The 20,453-nt window shown below is 37.0% G+C and overlaps 1 protein-coding gene across 15 annotated transcripts in view; it reads left to right on the top strand.

The window, feature by feature from the left end:
• R3HDM1 (R3H domain containing 1) overlaps positions 1 to 20,453 on the top strand; it is an 85,028-nt gene that overhangs the window by 42,134 nt on the left and 22,441 nt on the right. For 9 of the 15 annotated variants that reach the window (XR_008467595.1, XM_054207898.1, XM_054207899.1 and 6 more), the window contains 12 exons: positions 3,651 to 3,765; positions 6,023 to 6,101; positions 7,663 to 7,722; positions 7,805 to 7,945; positions 10,503 to 10,611; positions 10,708 to 10,803; positions 12,212 to 12,249; positions 12,332 to 12,382; positions 12,533 to 12,759; positions 15,511 to 15,765; positions 18,757 to 18,911; positions 20,341 to 20,442. Coding sequence is in view for 14 of the 15 variants with exons in the window: in XM_054207898.1 (XP_054063873.1) it covers positions 3,651 to 3,765; positions 6,023 to 6,101; positions 7,663 to 7,722; positions 7,805 to 7,945; positions 10,503 to 10,611; positions 10,708 to 10,803; positions 12,212 to 12,249; positions 12,332 to 12,382; positions 12,533 to 12,759; positions 15,511 to 15,765; positions 18,757 to 18,911; positions 20,341 to 20,442 (1,428 nt within the window). In the remaining variant the exon portion in view is untranslated. The remainder of the gene's footprint in view (positions 1 to 3,650; positions 3,766 to 6,022; positions 6,102 to 7,662; positions 7,723 to 7,804; positions 7,946 to 10,502; positions 10,612 to 10,707; positions 10,804 to 12,211; positions 12,250 to 12,331; positions 12,383 to 12,532; positions 12,760 to 15,510; positions 15,766 to 18,756; positions 18,912 to 20,340; positions 20,443 to 20,453) is intronic. The other 6 variants (XM_054207903.1, XM_054207908.1, XM_054207909.1 and 3 more) reach the window with 4 other exon arrangements.

Below are 20,453 nucleotides of genomic sequence, written 5' to 3'. Positions count from 1 at the left end.
TGCTTTCTTTCACAAAGAATCTTTGGGGCTGGCATGGAAGAGTTCTTCTGTAAGCACTGATCAACTGCTGGCTCCCTCAAGCCCCACACTTTTGAAGCATGTATATGCACTAATTGTGTTTGGGATGTGTGGGAGGGAAGTCCAGTGGCACGGTGAAGTGGGAGACTGTCTTGCACAGCCCTAGCTGGCAGCATGAGAACAACTGAAAAACGCCTTGCAGTTTTGTGTTCATACTTTAAATGGATTTTAAGAGTTAGAAAGAAAAAAAAATTAGGATAATGTGTCTGATAATACTTGAAAAATCACAATTTTTAATGATTAGAATGTGTTAGCCTTGACTGGATGAAAAATATACTTACTCAGCTAGGAACTGGTGTGAATTTTGGGATAACTGTAGTCTTGTGTGTGATTGTTCATCAGTCACCCCTTCCACACCAGTGTGTCCAGCAGCTCTTTGCAAGGTAAAACTGCTAGGCACGTGCCGGTGTAAGTCACTGCTGCCTTCTCCTCAGGAGGTTATAGTGAAAGAGTTGACAGACCAGACAAATTCTCAAGCAGATCAGTTTATTTTCTGATACTCTTGTTCATATAAATTCTTGAGCAATTGCTGCATGAAAAAAAGAAGAGTGTTCCTTACTGCAAAACCTAGGTAAGAGCTCACAATTTTTTAAGCCTTAATTGCTAAAAAGCACTCGGCAACCCTTCACTAAAAGGTGGTATTAAAGTACAAGCTTACCAATTTATTGCAAGAGGAAGAACGTAACTGATTTATTTGATCTATTTTCTTCGTAAATGCACTAACTCTTTATTCTCTTGCCATCCTTTGTCTAAATATTTGGTACTAGGGTTGCTCTGATTCTGTGTGCTCTAGTATGAAGTACAAACACTAGCAAAGGATGATCTATTTCAACTCTTTTTAAGGAAGGGCTGTTTTCATATGGATGAGAGTTGTTATTATGGGTAACAAGAATATAAACCTTAAAAAGATCAAACTTTTTCTTCTTCAGTAAAATAAAACAGCCCAAAGGTGGGGGGAGAAAACCAGAGTCTGTAATGTCAGTTTATACTGACTTGTGTAATTTCAGGTTATTGTTGGATTTAGAGATTGCTGGTGAAAAGCCAGGACCCCAGGATGTAGGCTCTTGAGTAATATTCTGTAATGTTTCCTGACTCTTACCTTTTTTCAAGTTTTCTAAGATGGAGGAATTTATCAGGGTTTGATGGTTTGGGGAATTTTGCTTTTTGTTTGGCTTTTTCCTGTTTAATCATGATTTGGTGACAATTTCTTCTGCTACACTGGGGACTTCAGATAGGTGATTTGAGTTACAGCAAGGAGTCTGTTCAATCAGCATGCCAGCAGAGATCCGCTACAAACATGGTGGGATTGAAAGAATTTTAGGGAATAGAAATTAAAAGATTTTTCAGCTGTTTTCCAGTCAAGTAGGTCATATTTAATTAGATGCTACAGTTTTTGTAGCGTGAAATCACAAGAAAGTGCCCTTTGGTACACAGTTCCGTTGTATCACACTTTGAAGTAAATTGGTGGTAGTGGAAGAACTGGCTGTTCAGATGGTTGTTCCTTTTTTAGCTCTTGTTGGGGAAAGAAGTATGAAAATGATTACTTGCTGAAATCCTTTGACTAAACTATTGCTGTGTGCTTTTGCTTTGGATGAGTTCAGAGTGTGCAGTCAATCAGGTTTCCAGTGAAGGAAAATCAGACTATGAAAACTTCCTCAATTTACTGATAGTTTTGTAGAGTATTATTGTAAAACGGAGAATAACATATTGGTGTACCCAAGTCAGAAATAATTTCTTAGTAAGACATAAACCATGTTTCTTTCAAGTAACTGTTATGTAGCTACTAGGTGAACAGTAGGTGCAGTGCAGTGACAAAAAAATTGTTCTTTTCGAATTATATTCAGGTTTATGAGGTAAGGAATGCAAAGATTTGTTTTGGACTCTTTAAAGTTTATAGCCAAGTGAATTCTCAAGACTAGGAAAGAATAATATGTAGGAGTTCATTATTAGTGATTGGTAATGGGTTTTATCAGACTTGGGTATGGATAATCTAATAAAAGATGAGAAGTCTTCACACTTGCAATGCTATTTTGCAGGGTGTATATGAATTAATCAGTTTAATTAGAACATGTATTGTGGGGAAAAAAATCATAATGAAAGAGAGAACTGATAAAACTATGAGCTAATTTTTTTTTCTTATTTGAAAAAGTTGTTACTCCAAAAATGCATATTGAAACTAGTTTTTAACCATTAGTATAGAGTTTGCATTGCTCAACTCTAACAGGACCAAGGGAGAGAGTGCAGTGCAAGGGCAGGGAGGAACATTACTGCAGGTTCTGCAAGTCTGTATTTGCGTATGAAAGAGTCTTTAGCCTTGGTGAATCCTGACTATATTTAACTCTGGCCAGCTTACACGAGTGAGATCTAGTCAGTGGAATCACACACGTTAATGAAGCTTAGAGCAGGTGCCTGGATATGGGTAAGAATGGGTTTGAAGGAAGAGTGAGAGCTTTTATAGGGAAGGATTAGGTGCAGGACAGAATGATAGGTAAGAATGGATGAGGGGTTCTTTGGGTTGGGACGCATCAGATATTCTCAGGTGGGGCGGGTGTTACAGCATCAACTTAGTTGTTGACATCTGGGGGAACAAAATTGACATTTGAAGTAGTTCAAGACAAAAGGTAATGGGGGAGTCTTGCTCTTACAGGAGTCTGACTCCAAGAGTGGTATTCAGACACATGGTGTCTCCATTTCCCCCTACTTCCTATGTTTATGTCACTGATTTCAAAGGGAAGCTCTTTTGCTGTATTTGGGAAACAGGTTTTATGATACTTCACCAACTTGTATAAAAACATGGATTTCGAGATTATTGCACACAAAGCTACTCTATCAAAATACACAGGAAGTTAAGAATATAAGCATTGGTGACAGTAAGGTTTGCAAATTTTGCCTTGATATATTGCAGTGTAAATATTTCCCTCTTTTGTGTATCTGGGAATGCAAATCTGTCTTAGATTGAAACATTTGTTTGTTTTTTTTTTTTTCTTGGTATAGACCAAATTGAAGCTGGAAACAGGCTTTTACAGTGAAGAACTGTGAAGAAGGCAGAGGGGGAAGCATTGTGGATGATGCATTACTTAGAAACTGTATAAAATTTATACATCTGAAAAACTGGAATATTTTCTTATATGCATCAACTAAGATACTTTGGATTAATTTTGAAATAGCATTCACGGCCTGGAAGTATGTGTAAATTCTAAAATGTATATGGTATTTCTATATCATAGAATTGTTAGGGTTGGAAGGGACCTTAAAGATCATCTAGTTCCAACCCCCCCTGCCCTGGGCAGGGACACCTCCCACTAGATCAGGTTGCTCAGAGCCCCATCCAGCCAGGCCTTAAAAACTTCCAGGGATGGGGCTTCCACCACCTCTCTTCTCTATATTTTTTTATTTGCTGATTAATAATTTAATTCCATGGTCACATAACGTACATGCGGGATCAGAAAGAATATGAAGGCAATTATTTTCTGTCTTACTTCTTTATTTTGCAGGTAATATAGTACAAAACAGTTCTCCTGCAGGTATTGTTTTAAAAAATTTCTGTGATGACTGATTTTTACTTTTGACAGGAGAAAATTCAGATCCAGTTGTCACAATCTTTTGAAAAAGAAGAAAAGCCCGCAAAAGATGAAGCGGAAAAAGAAAAATCCAGTGATAAACTGTCCAGAAAAATGTTATCAAGAGGTTTGCTATCTGTCATTGTGCTTTTAAATGTACTGTGTAGATAAAGAATATTTAGGGAAATGCAGTTTGCTTCCAGGACATCATTGCATAGACACTACCTTTGTTTTTTAGCAAATAGATCAGATATCTTTGAGTTGGAGAAGGAATTGGTCCCAGAGGATACAGTGCTTTCGAGGCTTCATCAAACACATGCACTCCAGCAAATGCTTTGCCTTTCTTGCCTGAATAGCTATGCAGATCAGCATAAGAGCAGTTGTCTTGCCTCAGTTCAACTCTTCTTTGGAAACTGACTTTACTATTCAGTGGAAGATATAATCTTATTTCTGGACTTTCTTGTTAGAGGTTTTGTGAAACTTAAGTGAGAATGACAACTAACTTTGAACTTTTCCTGATCTTTATTCAACAGAAGTCATTGTTCTTTTTTCTTTATTTTACTTTTGATAAGATCTAGAATTTTTTTATAAAACTTTTGGAGCAAGGGTGGAACTGAATAAGTAAAAATGACAATTATGTTTTCACTTTAATACTCCTGCATTCTGGATTGAAGATCTATTGTATCTGCTGAAAATCTTTGGTTTTTAACCTGGAATAGAACTGCAAAATTAATGAAGTAAGCCTGTCTCTGTCCATGTTTCGTAATGCCTCCTAAAGGCAGAAGACTCTACGCACTTAAGTTGGCAAATCATTGTACAGCTCTTGCTTTAAATAAAGGATCCAGGATGTTTAGATAAACATCTTAGATCAACCAATACATAGGGAATATCTTTAAAGCTAGAAGTCTTTTTGAGAGAGGTAGCACTTGTCTATCTTGTGTCCCTCAATTCCATAAGGCCTTCCTCTTATGGCGTTTCAGTGCATCTTGTCCCAGCTGGCAACCAGGTATTTGTGAAATAAAAAGCACCGGAATTGAGAACTTAACTGCATTTATAACTCTCAGTCTTTGAAATAATGCCTTAAAAAAAACTAGGGGGGTGTTTCAGAGCTAGCTTGCTCAATCTTTAAAATACATACCCACCTTCTAAAATAAAAAAAAAAAAACAAACCCAAAACAAACAAAAAAAAACCCCAAAAAAACCAAAAAAACCCAAAAAAAAACCCCGAAAACAGCAACAACAAAAAACCCACGTCCACCCTCCCCCACCCCCTAGAAAAAGGTACCCAACATGTTAGGTAATGATAAGGAGTTGAGCACAAAGTGCCAACATGCCTAAGGCAGAGGCAGCTCTTTTACATTCACCCAATGTCTCCTTTGGAAGGTAATTACTTCCCAATTTAGGATGTGCCAAAATAGAAAACGATAGAATTTAAGCATTGGTCTTCTTGTAATTATAACTAAATTATTGCTCACTTGCAAATTAAGAAAATTAAAGTAAATAATTATTCAATATTACAGTTGCTTTACTGGGCATACCTTTTTTTTTTTCTTCCCCTTCTCCGATTCAAAAGTAATCCCAAACCATAAATGCTCAGACTTGCTTGGTTTCATTTATACTGTCTTGATAATATATGAGCACAATTGGTAGTATAATGAACTCTGCACACAAAGGAACTCACTGTCATTCTTCTTTAGGGAACTAGATATTCCCTGTCCTCAGGTGGACTTGGATTCTCTCCAGGAAAAAATTTATGTCTTGCTTTTGAAGATTGGATACTTCGGTCACCCGGTTTCCCACTATGCCGAGAGGCTGCTCTGCCGGCACTGTTGCTTCTAATGAAAAAGCCTGCATGGATTCTGTCTCCACCGAATCCTACGCTTTGCGCAGTAGTCCCCTCATTGCTTATGGAATCTAAATTGCAATGACTGCTCTCCATTAACATTTGTGAAGGTTAAACTGTTACATCCTGAATGACAGTATTTCTTCCGGCAACATCCAGTAATCCTGTAGGTCAGCTGCTGGTTGTCAGAAGTGTATACGACAGTGCAATGTAGTATATTGAGAAATCGGGTGACCCAAAGTGACTGCTTCAACATGTACAGCAATTTGTTAATAGATTGGCAGTGTTACTGAAGCTTTTGCTTCTATTTTACACTCGAATTAGGGGAAAGGGGGAGGTGGTGTTGGGTTTTCCATTTTGTTGTTTTTACTTGTGAGCCTTTTCCCTGGAAACTGGAAGTGTTTATTTTTGGGAATAACATGTCTAATAGTTATATAGTATTGATCCATAAATACCATGTTCAGCAATAATTGTAAAAAAAAAAAATAGTATTAATGTTTTTTTCAAAGTGTAATTTTCCTCTCTTCCCCTCCGCCCTTAGATTCCAGCCAAGAATACACAGATTCCACTGGTATAGATCTTCATGAATTTTTAGTAAATACATTAAAAAACAATCCCAGGTAAGCATCAGAAATGTCAACTTTCTGTTTTTCTTTCTTGTCATTGCTTGAGGTGTAACACCACCTGTTGGGGGGTGTGGGTGTGTGTGTGTGTCCCTTATATGTCTAACGCTATGTGTCAGTTATTTAGGATGAGGTTTTGTTGCACAGGCTATCTAAAACACTGAACCACTGGAGGTTCAGGACATTAAAAGCTCTTAAACCATTTCAGTGTTTAATAAGCAAATAATGAATTCTGTCCGTGCAGTTCTGTCCCTGAAGGGACTCTCATACTATGTCTCTAAAACTTGTACTCTTTTAGCATCTGCTTCTTAGAGACTAAACTTCCTTCTCTTACTTTAATCTGTCTTGCCCTGAATTTATAGGAACTTTTTTTAAGCTTTACCATATAACCATAGTTAGAGATATACATCTTCACTCTGCACGTCAGAAACCAAATCTGATCTAATTCAAGTCCATCATTTGTTAGCTACAGAGTTGACAGGATTCCGTTGCTTTGAGATTTGCGGTATGTTGCTATCTTGTTTGTCCCTTTCCTCAAGTAGGGTTTCATATTAGGTCTGTGGCTTTACACACAAGGCAAGAAATTAAATTGGTGGAATTGGGCTGCTGTCGCAAAAGCTATTCCACTGCTATTTCTTATTCATTAGTATTATAGTTATGATTTCCAATGTGATCATGTATTTGGATTCCATTTCATTGGCAAAAAAACATCAAGTGGGCTATAATAGGGGTACAACATCATTTTCTCCTATAGAGTAAAATTAGAGAGCACAGACCTGTGCTAAACTCTTACTTTATTTCTGTTTGAAGTCATAAAGCATCCCAATGAAAGTAAGAAATGGTAGGTGAAGGTCTGCTGTGGATTTACATGCACAATAACTGGGAAGCTTCGTTATCTGATGTGCACAAATTATGAACTGTGGGACAGTTAATTTCATTACATGTTAATGATTTATGGGAACTGGCATAAGCATTTTTAAGACGTTTTGTGGTGTTTCAGATAATGTTCATTTCTATCACTTCGAGTTTTAGCTTTTTCATCTTCTCTTAATATCTCATCACATTGCAATGTGTGACAGCTTTTAACCACTTGGTTGTTGGTGTGTTGTAGTAATGCCTCCTGTTATCTGTACTCTGTCACTCTGTGTCTCAGCGATCCCATAACGTGCTTCACAATCCAAGGGCCAGTTCAGGCCTCTGCAAATCTTACTGCCCATGCTAACCAACAAGAAACAACCTAGTCACTGCTTTTCCTTCTTCTTGAGACTTTCTTCTCAACAACTGTACTTTCTGTTGAGCTACTGGGCAGAGATTATAGAGGATCTTTGCATTCTGATTTCTGAGATAAGAAAAGCATGTTTCACTAGGCAGGTTGAGTAAATACATCTTAGTGAAAAATAAATACTTTGTCCTAAAAATACCGCATTTGACACCTCCTGGTCCTGTTTACAGTCTGCCTCCACCCTTGATCACAGATCTTGTCTGTGTATTCTTAAGATGAATACAGCTGCAGTTATTGGAGTGTCTCATATGTGAGTTGCTGTGTTTTTATTTTCAGGGACAGAATGATGCTGCTGAAATTAGAACAGGAAATTTTAGATTTCATTGGTAATAATGAGTAAGTACTGTACTCTTATAGGAAAAAAAGAATTCAAGAGTGTTCCTGTTTACTTAATAAAGGTACTATTCCTTTCTTACAGAGTTCCAAGAAAAAAGTTTCCCCCAATGACATCTTATCATAGAATGCTATTGCACAGGGTAGCTGCTTACTTCGGATTAGAGCACAACGTGGACCAGAGTGGGAAGGCAGTCATAATAAATAAAACTAGCAATACAAGAATGTAAGTCTAAAAGTCTTGAAAAAACTTTTTGATGCATAGAATTAACACCTGGCAATAACGCTGCATCTGTAGCAGCAGGGGTCTATCTGGTCATTGGGAGCCATGCATCAGGGAGAGGCAGTTGCAAGATCTTTACTGATCGTGTTCCAGTGCTGTGTGTGATAATGTGATGTTTCGTGTTTAAACTATTTTGGGGGAAAAAAAAGGATGTTATCTGTAAATTAAGAATTTTTGTTGCTTTTCTTGCAGAGATGCATTGCTAACTTTGTTGCCCTGAAATACGAATTTATATCAGCTATTTACCCGTTTAAAGATACACATCAGTAAAGTGTACAAAGTACATTCTTTGTTTCTTTTGGAAAGCAGAACCGGCCCTTAACTTAGAACGGGGTCATTTCTGATTTGGTGAAGGGAGGAGACAAGACTTGCACAACTTTGGCTTTTGTACTGTAAAAACCTGCTGGGAAAATGCAGGCGTTGGAGCCTTCTATTGGAATAACGTTGCTTACAGATCTCACCTGGCCTTACAAAATAAACGTAGCAGGGAAGACAGAGATCTTGGCAGTGGAAGTCTCAACCAGGTTAACAAGTCATGGTATGGTACTTTGCTGTGAGGGCTGGGTAGTTCTTGGAGAAACCACTAGGCAAACCCATATTGCAAAAAAAGGAGCACTGGGGCCACAGCAGCTCCAAACCCTGTTTTGTAGTTGACCTTTTCATTCGAAGGACCCGGCTGTTCTCTGTCCTCTGCACTTGCTCTGTCTCCTCATTCTCTCTCAGAAAGACAAAGGACTAATGTGTTGGTATATTTATGCCACCTACTTTCTAGTTTTAACTTTAAGCATTTAGCATTTGCCTGACACCATTTTTTGTTGTTGGTTGTTGTTGTTTTTATTATTTTTAAGTACTCTGTGATTTGAACATGAAAATAGGAGTTTACAGCTCCTGCATCCTAATCCCAACCTCTATGTACACTCTCCATAGCTTTGGGAGGAAAAAAAAAATCTAATAATCTACCCTAATTTTAACGTCAGTAAAACTGAAATAATATACCACACTGAAATTTCACTTAAGTAAACAGCTGCCTCCTCAACGGTTTCTAGAAAAAAAATATATAGAGCCTAAATATACAAGTAACTTATGTATTCATGTATGGTTTTTGCTTTGGCTGTACATTATCTGATTTGACTTACAAAGCCATACATTTAAAATCTGTTACCTTTGAATCTACTGGCATCTCTAGACTGAAGCTTCAGTCTAGCACTTCAAGTGTGGAATAAGAACTATTAAAGAGGATTTCTTCAATTTTATGTCTCTTTTTTTTCTAGATAGTATTTCAATGGCTTATGGCCTCTGGAAGCCCCCTGTAGGTGTAGTTACTAATTAGCAGGCATTTCATCTAACCTGCAGACATCAAGATTCTTAATGTTTTCAGTATTCTTATTTTAAATCTCTTTGGATATAAAATAAGAATTTAGCAAGAAAACCTTGGAGATCTGCTCCATGTTGAATAAAACCAAACTTACCTTTTCCTCATAGGCAGATTCCCGGCTCCATCGCCGATCAGTGATGTTACTGACATCAACAACCCAGTGCATACTGGGACGTCTCAGTGGAGTGGGAAGTTGGTGATTGCAGGGCAGTAAATTCAGGGACCTTTAAAAGAAAGAGGTAAGACAGTCTAAAGGTTCTCTGAAATGCCTGCTAATTATGTTTGGGCATCCAGTAACTAATAGTTAGGCTGGGCTGTTTTATAGAAAAAGATCTCCTGACTCTATACAGATGTCCTGGGTAATGAGTAAAGAAGCAGAAATAGAGAAGAGTATACCTATGTTTTATCTTTTATTAGGCAAATATTTCCTCATTGTCTGACAACTTCTCTTATGATAGTAGTAGTTTTATTGTCTAGATACTTGGTATCTATTTTTAATAACAAGAGATTGCAAAATATCTAATTCTCTTTCATAAAGTAGATGAAATACCAAAACAAGATATATAATCTCTTGCTTCATCCTCTCACTGTGATCTTGTGAAGCTCTTGCTTGCCTGCACTGTACTGTTTTTCTTCTCTTGCTTATTTCTACTTTTGTTGTAGAAGTTTGTAAGTTTCAATGCTTTCTCCTCTATCTTCTTATCTTCTGTTTTCCCTTGAAATGAATTCCGAGGTATTACAGCTCTAGCAGAAAGCACCTATCTTCACTTCCATGCATGCCCAATATCCATTGCATGGCACCAGTCTGGATTCAGGAGCACTTCTGATTCCCCAAAGGCATGTGGTTTGCTTGCCACCTTAATTGGAAATTGAAGCAAAAGCTTTGAAGGAGGAAGAGATTTTAAAAGCAGGTTTGTTATGCCTCAGGAACAGGACTTGTCAGGAGTAAACATCATCTTACAGTTTTGGTACCTTTTGCATTGCCTGGATAACCAAAATCCATCACTTCAGTTAGAATATTAAGTATATTGAACGTTAACCTTGAGTATATTTTCGTTTGTTCCACTGTGTATAGTATATGTTTGCAAAACCATAAATTTTTTTCTTTCTAACGGCTTTTCATAGACCTGACCAAAAGTTTTGTGAACATATAAAGGATGAGAAGAGTGATGACTTCCAGAAGCGGTATATCCTTAAAAGAGATAACTCTAGTTTAGACAAAGATGACAACCAGGTAAATACATATGGATTATTTCCTTCCACTTCCTGTATTTAACTGTGTATTTATACTATTTTCCTGTAGAAGCTGACACTGTATCACTTAATTTAGATGAGGATACGATTAAAAGATGACAGAAGAAGTAAATCCATAGAAGAACGTGAAGAAGAATATCAAAGAGCTAGAGAAAGAATATTTGCACAAGATGTATGTATCAAAGAAAATCTTACGGTGTTTTGTATGAATACTTCACACACTGACATGCACATGTGGCTTTTGTTAAAAGATACTTCTTTCCAGGAAACTTTCTGTTTTTGAAGGGGACTGAGCAGATAGGAATCAGTAGTGTGGCCCGAGTAAGCTTTAAATTGTATCGAAGTTACTGAGAAATTTTCTGGTTTCTCTAATCACTACTTTATGAAACTTAAACAACCTTCAAGAGCTATTTTTGGTGCGTTATCTAGCATTACCTATTTCAATGCGTTATTTTGCCCCTTACTGAATAAGTTACAGAGTTTTGGTACTGCAGTCATTTCAGTTGTCACTCAGAGCAACAATTATTTAAAAAACAAACAAAACCTGAAAACAAAAACAAAATTATGTTTTTTTTTTTTTTTCCTCACTTGTGTCTGTATCAAACACATCTTCTGACTAGTCACAGTAAAATGATTTGAATTCCCATATGTGAAACTTCAGTCAGAAATGTAGAAGCCTAGTCTCTCTTGAATGGAGTTACCGAGCAGGACAACATCATAAACTATAATTCAATCATTAGTATTGATTATTTAATTATATTGAGTGAAACTGAACAAATATATCTTAAAAAATATGCGCTACTTGTAATAATCTACTTTTGACGTTTATGTGTGGCTCTTACACTCCAAAACCAGATTTTTGTTTTGAAGAAAGAGTAATGAATCAAAGAGGCTAATTTGCTATATCCAAATGTTTTCCAGAAGCTTTTTTTTTTTTTTGTTCACCTTAGTTACAAACAAAAAGAATGGACTTTTGGATATAAAATTGCTTTTTCCTTTTCATACTCATGTACCATGTATTGTACCCTTAGAAGCTTTGTACCAAATGTTAGAAGTCACAGTCAAGGACAACATAATTGAAGTTAATAGCCTTTTTGATTGTATATTCTGTCTGCTTTTTAGCATATGTGTACTTGTACCCAAAGAATTGAGTACAATTATTGCAGTAGCCAGCATCATCTCCTACTTCACACTTTCAAGCAGAAGACAAGGGAGCTCAGGTGGTGGTAACAGATTTGTGAAGTCACACATCAGCTGGAAGATACATGAGGCAACGAAAAGACCAATGGAAGAATTGTAACTTCAGAAAAATACTGATATAAACAAAATGGTCAGCACTGTAACTATTCTAATGCTAACTTTTATTTCCTGCAGATGGGCCTTTTTATATTGTCAGGTTTTTTTCCCATAATGTGGAAATTATCCACCAAGGAGGTTAAGTTTTCAGGCAGCTTAATATAATGAGGATGCTGTAAAAATCTGTGTATAATAGACTCCAAATTGCAGCATGTTTTGTTACTGCGCTGTAGTAGGGTTCTAGATGCCATTCATATTAATTTCTACACTTCTTTGCCCCTCAGTCCCTGTGTTCCCAAGAGAATTATTTCATTGAGAAAAGGTAAGAAAATTTGCTGTTTAATTCTGTTTCATATTCCTATTTTCTTAATAAATATTAAGCTATCTTATTAAAATGTCAACAGAATCCAGGAGGAAGAAACTAATAGTACACAACAAAGACGACAGATACTTAGGTATTTGATGCTTTCTTTAAAAAAAAAAAAAAACAAACCCAAAGTATTCTGCATGCATTTCAACCTTTCTTTTCTTTCTTTTCTTTTTTTTTCCTTTTCCCTTATTTTGCAATTGATGCTTGTGCTAAAAGTTTAGTTTATAACTTACAGAATCAATAAGGAAACATCAGGGAGATCAGCCAACAGCCATCAGAGCAGTACTGAGAATGAGATGAAGTATTGTGAACCCCGTCCCTGGAGCAGCACCGACTCTGATAGCTCCATCCGCAATCTGAAGCCAGCTGTAACGAAAGCCAGCAGCTTCAGTGGGATATCAGTTCTGACAAGAGGAGATAGCTCTGGAAGCAGCAAAAGCACAGGCAGGCTGTCTAAGACAGGTATAACAACAACATCTGTACAAATGCATAGTTCCATAGCTACCTGATGGTTTGATGCGTGATGCGTATTGCAGATTATACGTATGTAGAGGCCTCAGTCTCGTAGGTGCTCCCTGCATACAACTCCTGCTGGGTGCAGTGGGTGCCGTGTACGTAGAACGGCTACAGACCTAGCCCTCTACTGCAAAACTGCCCCGGGGAGCTAGAATTCAGGTCACAAATTAAATGAAGACTTTTGACAGTGGAAGTAGAATTTTAAAGTGCATTATAGATGGCTTTAAGCTAAATCCATTCTATTCTATTCAAATCACGGAAGGATTTAAAAACATTTATCAACCTAAGTACTCCATACAAAATAAAAATGTAGAGTTCAACTCTTTCAGTGTGGCAAAGCTGCACAGTATGGTGTTTAGGAAACCATGGGCTGCTATCCTACTAGCTAGGAAAAAACAGCATTAAAGGCGGTGAATTGTTAGTTACATTTGTTGTGTTATCTTTCAGTGCCATTGTTAAATTTAAATGAATATGGCTAAAAAGCTTACTTTAGTTTTCAGATTGCTGAAAAATCAGATCAGTGGAAGAAAGTGTACTGTTTAAGATTCAGAAATGGTGGGAGAAAATACTCGTTTTATAAAATTCTGGGTTTCAAAGGTGTGGTAATTTGTGATTAATGTCAAAACAAAATCTCAGAAAATCTTCTGTGGGTCAAAAATGAAATGTAGTAAACACTTGTATTCCAAAAGCCAATGTAATTTGATCTAATAGATAATCTTGGTGTGGAGAGTTTTGAGGCTTGTAATACTTGGGTGGGTTATGGATGAACTGCTTTAGAACTTGAAGTAGAACTGTAAAAAAGCAGACTATTATTGCTAGCCTGTATTACACTTGCCTTCGGTCTTATTTATAAAACTTGTCTCTAACGAGGCTCTGTTTAAATTTTTTGCTTTCCCTTAAACCACCACTACCTTATAGGTATATCACCACACTTCTATATCTTAATGCAGTAAAACAGTTACAAATTCTGTTTGTCCATTGTATATTTGTATAAAAAAATTCGTTCCAAGGTACTTCCGCATATGCTGTAAAATTGTGCCTTCACATTGAGTTATTTCATTTAGGAATGTAGTAATACTATTTGGCACAGCTTGAATAGAAAGTACAACCTGACAATAGTCTATATATAAAATACATTCTTAGAAATCCTTGTTTTCCAAATCGCAAGAACATAAATGGATTAAAATAAAATTTCTCTGGAAACTTTATTTTGGCGTTCTGAGAGTTAACGTTCAAAGTTCAGAATGCCTGTCTTGATGGTTGTTGCATCCCTGCAGTTGTAGGTTGTGGTGATTTTTGCATGTTTTGAGATTGGTTTTGTTTGTTCATCTTGATCAAGGATGTAATTTGCTTTAATTATGATAGCTTCAGCCTATTTTTCTCTACATAATCTAGAAGTGGATACACTTGTAAACAAATCTAATCGGAGCAACTCAGGTCAGGTGAAGATTGTTGCAGAGCTAGGGTATGCTTTTTGCCCAGCTTACAATTCAGAGCTTTCTATTTTGCTTCATTTAGCAATAGAAAAAAAGTTAACAGTCAGCATCAGCAAATGCTTCAAGTTAGACTATCTTTTCATACACACAAGTAAAAGGGTTACAATTAAATTTTTATGAAGGACTGCAAAGTAACTTCAAACAGTAGATAAATTCTGTTACAGCTCTTTTTGAGTCCTGCTTTCTCTTCTAGATTGTATAGAGGCTGCTAATGAGGAGTTCTTAAATTTAAACAACTATATTCTGTTTCCAAGTACTGAAGTATCATAGCAAAGACTTAATAAAAAGTATAATAAACTGTATACCTAGAGATGCAGGTATACAGTGATCTTGGAACAGTGCAGTTTGCAAACCTCTCCATATTGGACTTTTTGGAATGTTGCTTATAGCTGCATGCACTGGCTTTCAGAAAGCTCAGGGTCTGGTTCTCCACTGCCTTGCAATGTTTATAGTCATTCATATCTGTAAAATAATTATTGCTTTCAATCAGCTATTTCATACTCCTTTTGAACTTTGACTTGTTGCAGAGAACTAGGCTAAAGCTACCACGTTGCATCACTTTTTCCATCTGTATTCTTGATGTCAGTCTGAAAATTGTCAAATTTTGGGGTTTTTTGTAGTATTCTGCAATTTGTCCAGTAGGTGAATCGGAGATCTCTGACATCTAGTAGTAAAAAGAACACAGTCATCGCTTGCATGCGGGCTGGGTCTACAGAGCATGTGAATTGAGCTGGTGTATCTGAAGGGACACTGGGCTCACTGTTTCTGCACATGTTTTCACATGTTTCTGCACATACACCATAGCTGTGGGCTGTGTGTTTATTGCTTCGGTGTATCCAACTGATACGTGTGCATGCTTTGTTTTGGAATAAGTGACTGATCACTTAAATGAATTGCAGATGAACTGAACGTTAGCACATGTGCATGTGTACAGCCATGTATTTTCTGCGCAGAAAATCTGAGCTAGATATGAAAGCCTGACTTTACAGTGCAAAGCAGTGCTGAATTGACCCTTGGTTCAGAGAAGGAATCTTGTAATGGTATTCCAGGGGAGATGAAGGGGGAGTTCATTGGAAAGGCCACTGTTTAATAATGTATTTAACGCTGAGCTTTAAGGGTAAGCATTTACAAGTATATATTTTAAGTGAGCATGATGTTTCTGTCTCTAGGTAAAAACAATTTCTCATTACTCCTTTCCTAGGTTCAGACTCTTCTAGTAGTGTAGGGTCATCCACGGGTTCTCTTTCTCACACCCAGCAGCCTCTTCCAGTGCCAGCTCTAAGCCAGCCTTCTCATGGCACGCCTGCCGTCTATCCAACTGTCAGCACTAGTAACTCTCTTTCCTTTGATGGTGGCATAAGCGGGCAAGTGGCACCTACTAGCACTAGCTTCTTTTTGCTTCCCTTGGAAGCGGCAGGCATTCCGCCTGGCAGTGTTCTGATCAACCCTCAAACAGGTTGGTACACGCTTGTGATGTTTTTGTTACAATTGAGAACTTGGAGAAAAATGCACGAGTGTCAGTATTGTCCTTTCTTTTTCTCTTTTATTTTTTTTTTCTGTGGTTGTGTTTGTTCAGTGCACTTAATTTAAAAAGAAAGCATGACTCTAGGATCAAAGGAATAAGTAAACTCACTTGATTTTTCTCTAGTAGAGTTTTAACTTACATGTAAAATTTTAACGAGTGACTTGCACAAAATATGAAAATCCCATGATTTATTATCCAGAACGCAGAATAACTTAAACTAATTGTTTTGGCTTTTTTGGGGAGAGGGTGCTACTATAAAGCAGTTTCAGTGAGGGTAGAGAGCCTGAAGAAGTATTCATACTGACTTGAAAGAATTTATCATCCTTCATTTTGTTTGTCGCAACATATTCTTGCGTCTCTGTGCTCATGACACCAATTTATACAAGTGAAGGAAATAAGCATGAGACTACATGTGATTTCTAAACTTCTGTTTGTCAGTTTAAAACAGGATTAAATCAATGTTGGCGTAATTGGCCAATACTGGTAATCTTAGTAAGTAGTAGGAAACTGATACTTCATAATGTGGATGTAAGGAGGTGTGTAGCTACTTGTCTGGATTATAAATGAATAGTTTAAGCCAACCCTGCTAAAAATTTGGTTACAAATGACTAGCTGTAGCATCTAATTTTCATAGATACCCACTGGATCTAGAGGAGGATGTATTTGCCATCTCGGATCTAGGTTCTGGACAATAGCACTATTGACTTAGTTTTTCTAGTTCTAATATGATAGTTGCACATCTTATACATGAATTTTCCATTGTGTTTGACCATCTGAAGACAAATATAGTTAGTGAACAAGTTTTGCGAGGAAAAATAAGTGGGTTTAGTGTTTGTGTACACTACAGTACTTTGTACTCTACATTAAATATACATAATGTTGGCTGTCATTTTTCATATTATGAGTTTATAGCATGGCCATGCTAAAATCTTTAGAGTTACTGTACAGCAAAACAGATATTGCAGGCACTCAAATGATACTATCAGCTTGAAAGTGCTTTCATGTAAAACGTGATACAGTTTTGTCACTTAAAAAATAGCGGGTTTTGAGTCATCTTCATTTCAGTTATGTGTGCGTCAATATTTTGTTATACATATATACATAATATTTTGTTAACAGTTATGTGTGTGTCAATTAGTTTTGCTTTCTTCCTCCTGTACTGTTGGTCATTTGCCCTGTTAACGTTGATGGGACTTCCATAGAGCAACAGGGAAGGGCAGAGAAACAAATGGGACTGAAAGTTTTTCATTGGAAAGCAGCTTGCACCCACTTCAGAAAAGGCAGCAGAATTGTAGACTTGACTCTGACATTCATTAAAATTAGCTTGATTTTCAAACTGACTCTTCCTATGTTTTATCCATTTTTAATGTATTTAAACTAGTCATTAATAGTCTTTCATAACAGAAGATTATATTAATATCTACTGAGTGTCTAACAGAGATAAAGTACACTTCCAGAACAAAGAATATTTAGGTTCAGATAAACTTTTGACTTTATCGAATTCAATAATATTCGACGTATTCGAATCATCATATTCCGTAGTTGTTCATCTGGCTTTATTGTTCCAAATGACAGTCAGAGTTCAAAAAACATGGATTAGATTCTCAGCATTTCTGCCAGAGGATCTCATGACCTTTGGTCAAGAGTCATTCTTTGCAGTAGTTGAAGACGGTAATTAGGAAAAGGCAGTTCTTATTCAGCCACTCCAGGAAGCAAGTTAAGCTCTTGTGATCACCAGAAAGTAGTAGAAGGAAATAAGAAAATTTGCCTCCCTGTATATATATGAACATTCCCAATTCCTGAGCATTAAAGAGAAATCCATTAAGCTAAATTGAATATAGCTTGATCACCTGCAGTCCAGCTGCGTAATATGTAGCTTATTTTTGCAAGCCCATTCATGCTTCCTGTCTCTCTCTTGCATTAGTCACCTTAGGCCTCTCTTCAGTAACTTTGACACTTTTATGTTGGCCAGTTGCATTTAAATATGAGGGGATGAAGAAGTCCGAAGGAGCATTAGTCTACTCTGACAGGACCCCAGCCAGGGTGCAAAGGCTTCAGTCTCAGTTTGTGCCTTCCTGGAAAGAATCTCAGACAAGGAAATATTAATATTGGAGGAGAGAAATATTTACATCAGTATTTGGAACTTAAGCATCAACATAAGCCAGTGCAGGACATGTGTCATTAAGACCCAGGTCCTTGTTAGCGAATCTGTTGTTCCTTTGATTTGTTTTGTTTTTTCCCAACCCAGGCATCGAAATAAATCACTGCTTGTTTATAATTTATTTTTAGTTTAGTTTATTTTTGAATTATTTTTCATTAGTCCACTGCTGTAACATTGAAGTTGCAAATTATTAAATAGGAGAATAATACTACATTATTTAATTTGAAAGCTAAAAGCCAATTAATTTATGAATAGGGGAAGAGAGTCCTTTAACAGTAATCGCACTAGCAGTTATGGGAATGCTACTGCTTTATATATATTTTTTTAAATATTTGCCCTTAAGCTCTCCTGTGTTCTGATCGATGTTCAAACTGATTAAAGGAGATTCATTTTTAGTAGGGTTTTCCTTTATTACTCCTGCCCTTTTCAATCCACTTAATTAAAAATGAGTTTAAGACAAGCAGGATGCAGCAAATATTTATGTGTTCACTAAGTAAAGACCGGGGTATCTTTGTTTACCTTAAATGTTTTGGTTTTTAACTGCATGTATTTTGTCAAATGAGGCCTGTTTAGTCATTGTATTATAAATGTGGTTGTGGGGATTTGGCATAAATCTATCATATAAAACAGTATGAATTCACTTATTTTCAAATTTTATTAATTTTGCCTACTGTAAATACATTTGTCTTTATTTTCTCCATACTTAGATGATGCAGCTGGCTGAAACATTTGGTTGTCTTTGTTCTCTTTCAACTTTTCAGGTCAGCCGTTCCTTAATCCCGACGGCACTCCAGTTGTGTATAATCCTCCTGCGCCTCAGCAACCTGTTAGGACCCAAGTGCCTGGACCTCCGCAACAGCCACCTCTTCCCGCAGCACCTCAGCAGCAGCCAGCAGCTAATCACATCCTCTCACAGGTGCACATGTCAAACACATGATGCTGTTGTATTGCTGTCTGATAACAGGGGATCAGTAGGTTGGTTCTGCCGAAGCATAGGTTAAGAAGTAATGGCTACACAGGTGTGGGTATCTGGACTTTCCCCCCGCCCAGTCCTCAGCACTATCAGTTCTGCTAATAACTGAACGTGGCAGGCAGCCTTTTCTTAAAAACATAGAAGATATTTTGGTATGAAAACGTGATGGCATCAAGAACATACCAAGTCTAGGCTTCTTCGTCCTTAGTCCCACTGCGTGGTTACCCCTGGCATTAACAGTAATACAGTCAGCAAGCTGGGAAGCGAGTTAATCCAATTGAAATCTTTCTCTCCTTGCGTTAGGGTTATTTTTCAGCCAGATGAATTCATGGGCTGTCCTGCACATGCAGTACTCATGGCACAAACGAAGTAGCTTAGGTCTGGTAGAGTATGAACAACTCTTTAGTAGCACTTTGGCTTACTCACAAAATTGCATGCTGAAGTACGTATTTTTATCCTCATCTTGTACAAGAGGAATTCAGCAAAACAGGCTGATTAAAGATGACCTCAGCCCTTGAAGAAGGGGAGAAAAAAAAAAAGGCAACGAGTGCATATGGGCTGGAGAAGGGAAGGTTCTACCTCTTTTCACAGCAGCTATTTTAGGTACCAAGCTATTTGCTATAGTCTCCTGTGGTATTTTCAATTTGTTCTCAAATTTTATCAAACAGTTATTTATGGAACTTCATCTAAATCTTTATCTTTGTTCATTTTCCCTGTTTAAATCTTCTGTTCGGGATACCTGCCTATGCCACGGTAGAGATGGTCTGTTTTGAAAAAGGCTCATTTGTACTCTTTCTCCCTAGTTCTCTACTAGTTTACGGACGTGTCTATGTGGTGTTTGCTGTTTTCTTCAAATTCTTTACTACTCCTATGATTGCCTTCTCAATGGATACTGGAGTTGAACCTGCCCAAAATATTATCAGCAATCATGCCTCTCTCATGTTCAAATAACCACAAATTAGAGAAAATATTTTAGTATTGTTAAATAAGATAATAAGTTTTAAGCTGTGGTTAGTAGTAAATTCATTCTGTCTTTAGATGCTTTGAAACAACTTGTATTTAGAATGCACATGTAGTTTTTATTTTATAATTTTAAAAATAAACTAACAGAAACAAATGTTAAATAGGAGCAATTTGCTGACTTATAGCTAATATATTGTCTAATAAATGAAGCAAATGTATTTCTGCTGGGAGACTGAGATACTGAAAATTACTTCTGTTTTAAATCTACACAGTCTTGAGTTTAAAAAAGAAGTATCTGTTCCCTTTCTGGTCATGGAGTGTAGTTACTTTTTTCTATTACAAAAGACTTTTTATTTTCATTTCTTTTACTCTGATGTTAACCATGTTTATAAACCTGTTATTTCTTCAGCCTATGCGGCCTCTGCAGCCTTCTTCCCAGCCTGTTCAGTACTCTGCAGTCTCTTATCCACCCCCGCTCCTGCCAGTCTCCTCTACACAGCAATATTCTGTGGTATTACATCT

The sequence above is a fragment of the Rissa tridactyla genome, chromosome 7 (genome assembly GCF_028500815.1).
Source record: "Rissa tridactyla isolate bRisTri1 chromosome 7, bRisTri1.patW.cur.20221130, whole genome shotgun sequence".
Classification (NCBI taxonomy): Eukaryota; Metazoa; Chordata; class Aves; order Charadriiformes; family Laridae; genus Rissa; species Rissa tridactyla.
Note: the sequence above shows the minus strand (reverse complement) of the source record. Positions and strands in the feature narration are given on the sequence as shown.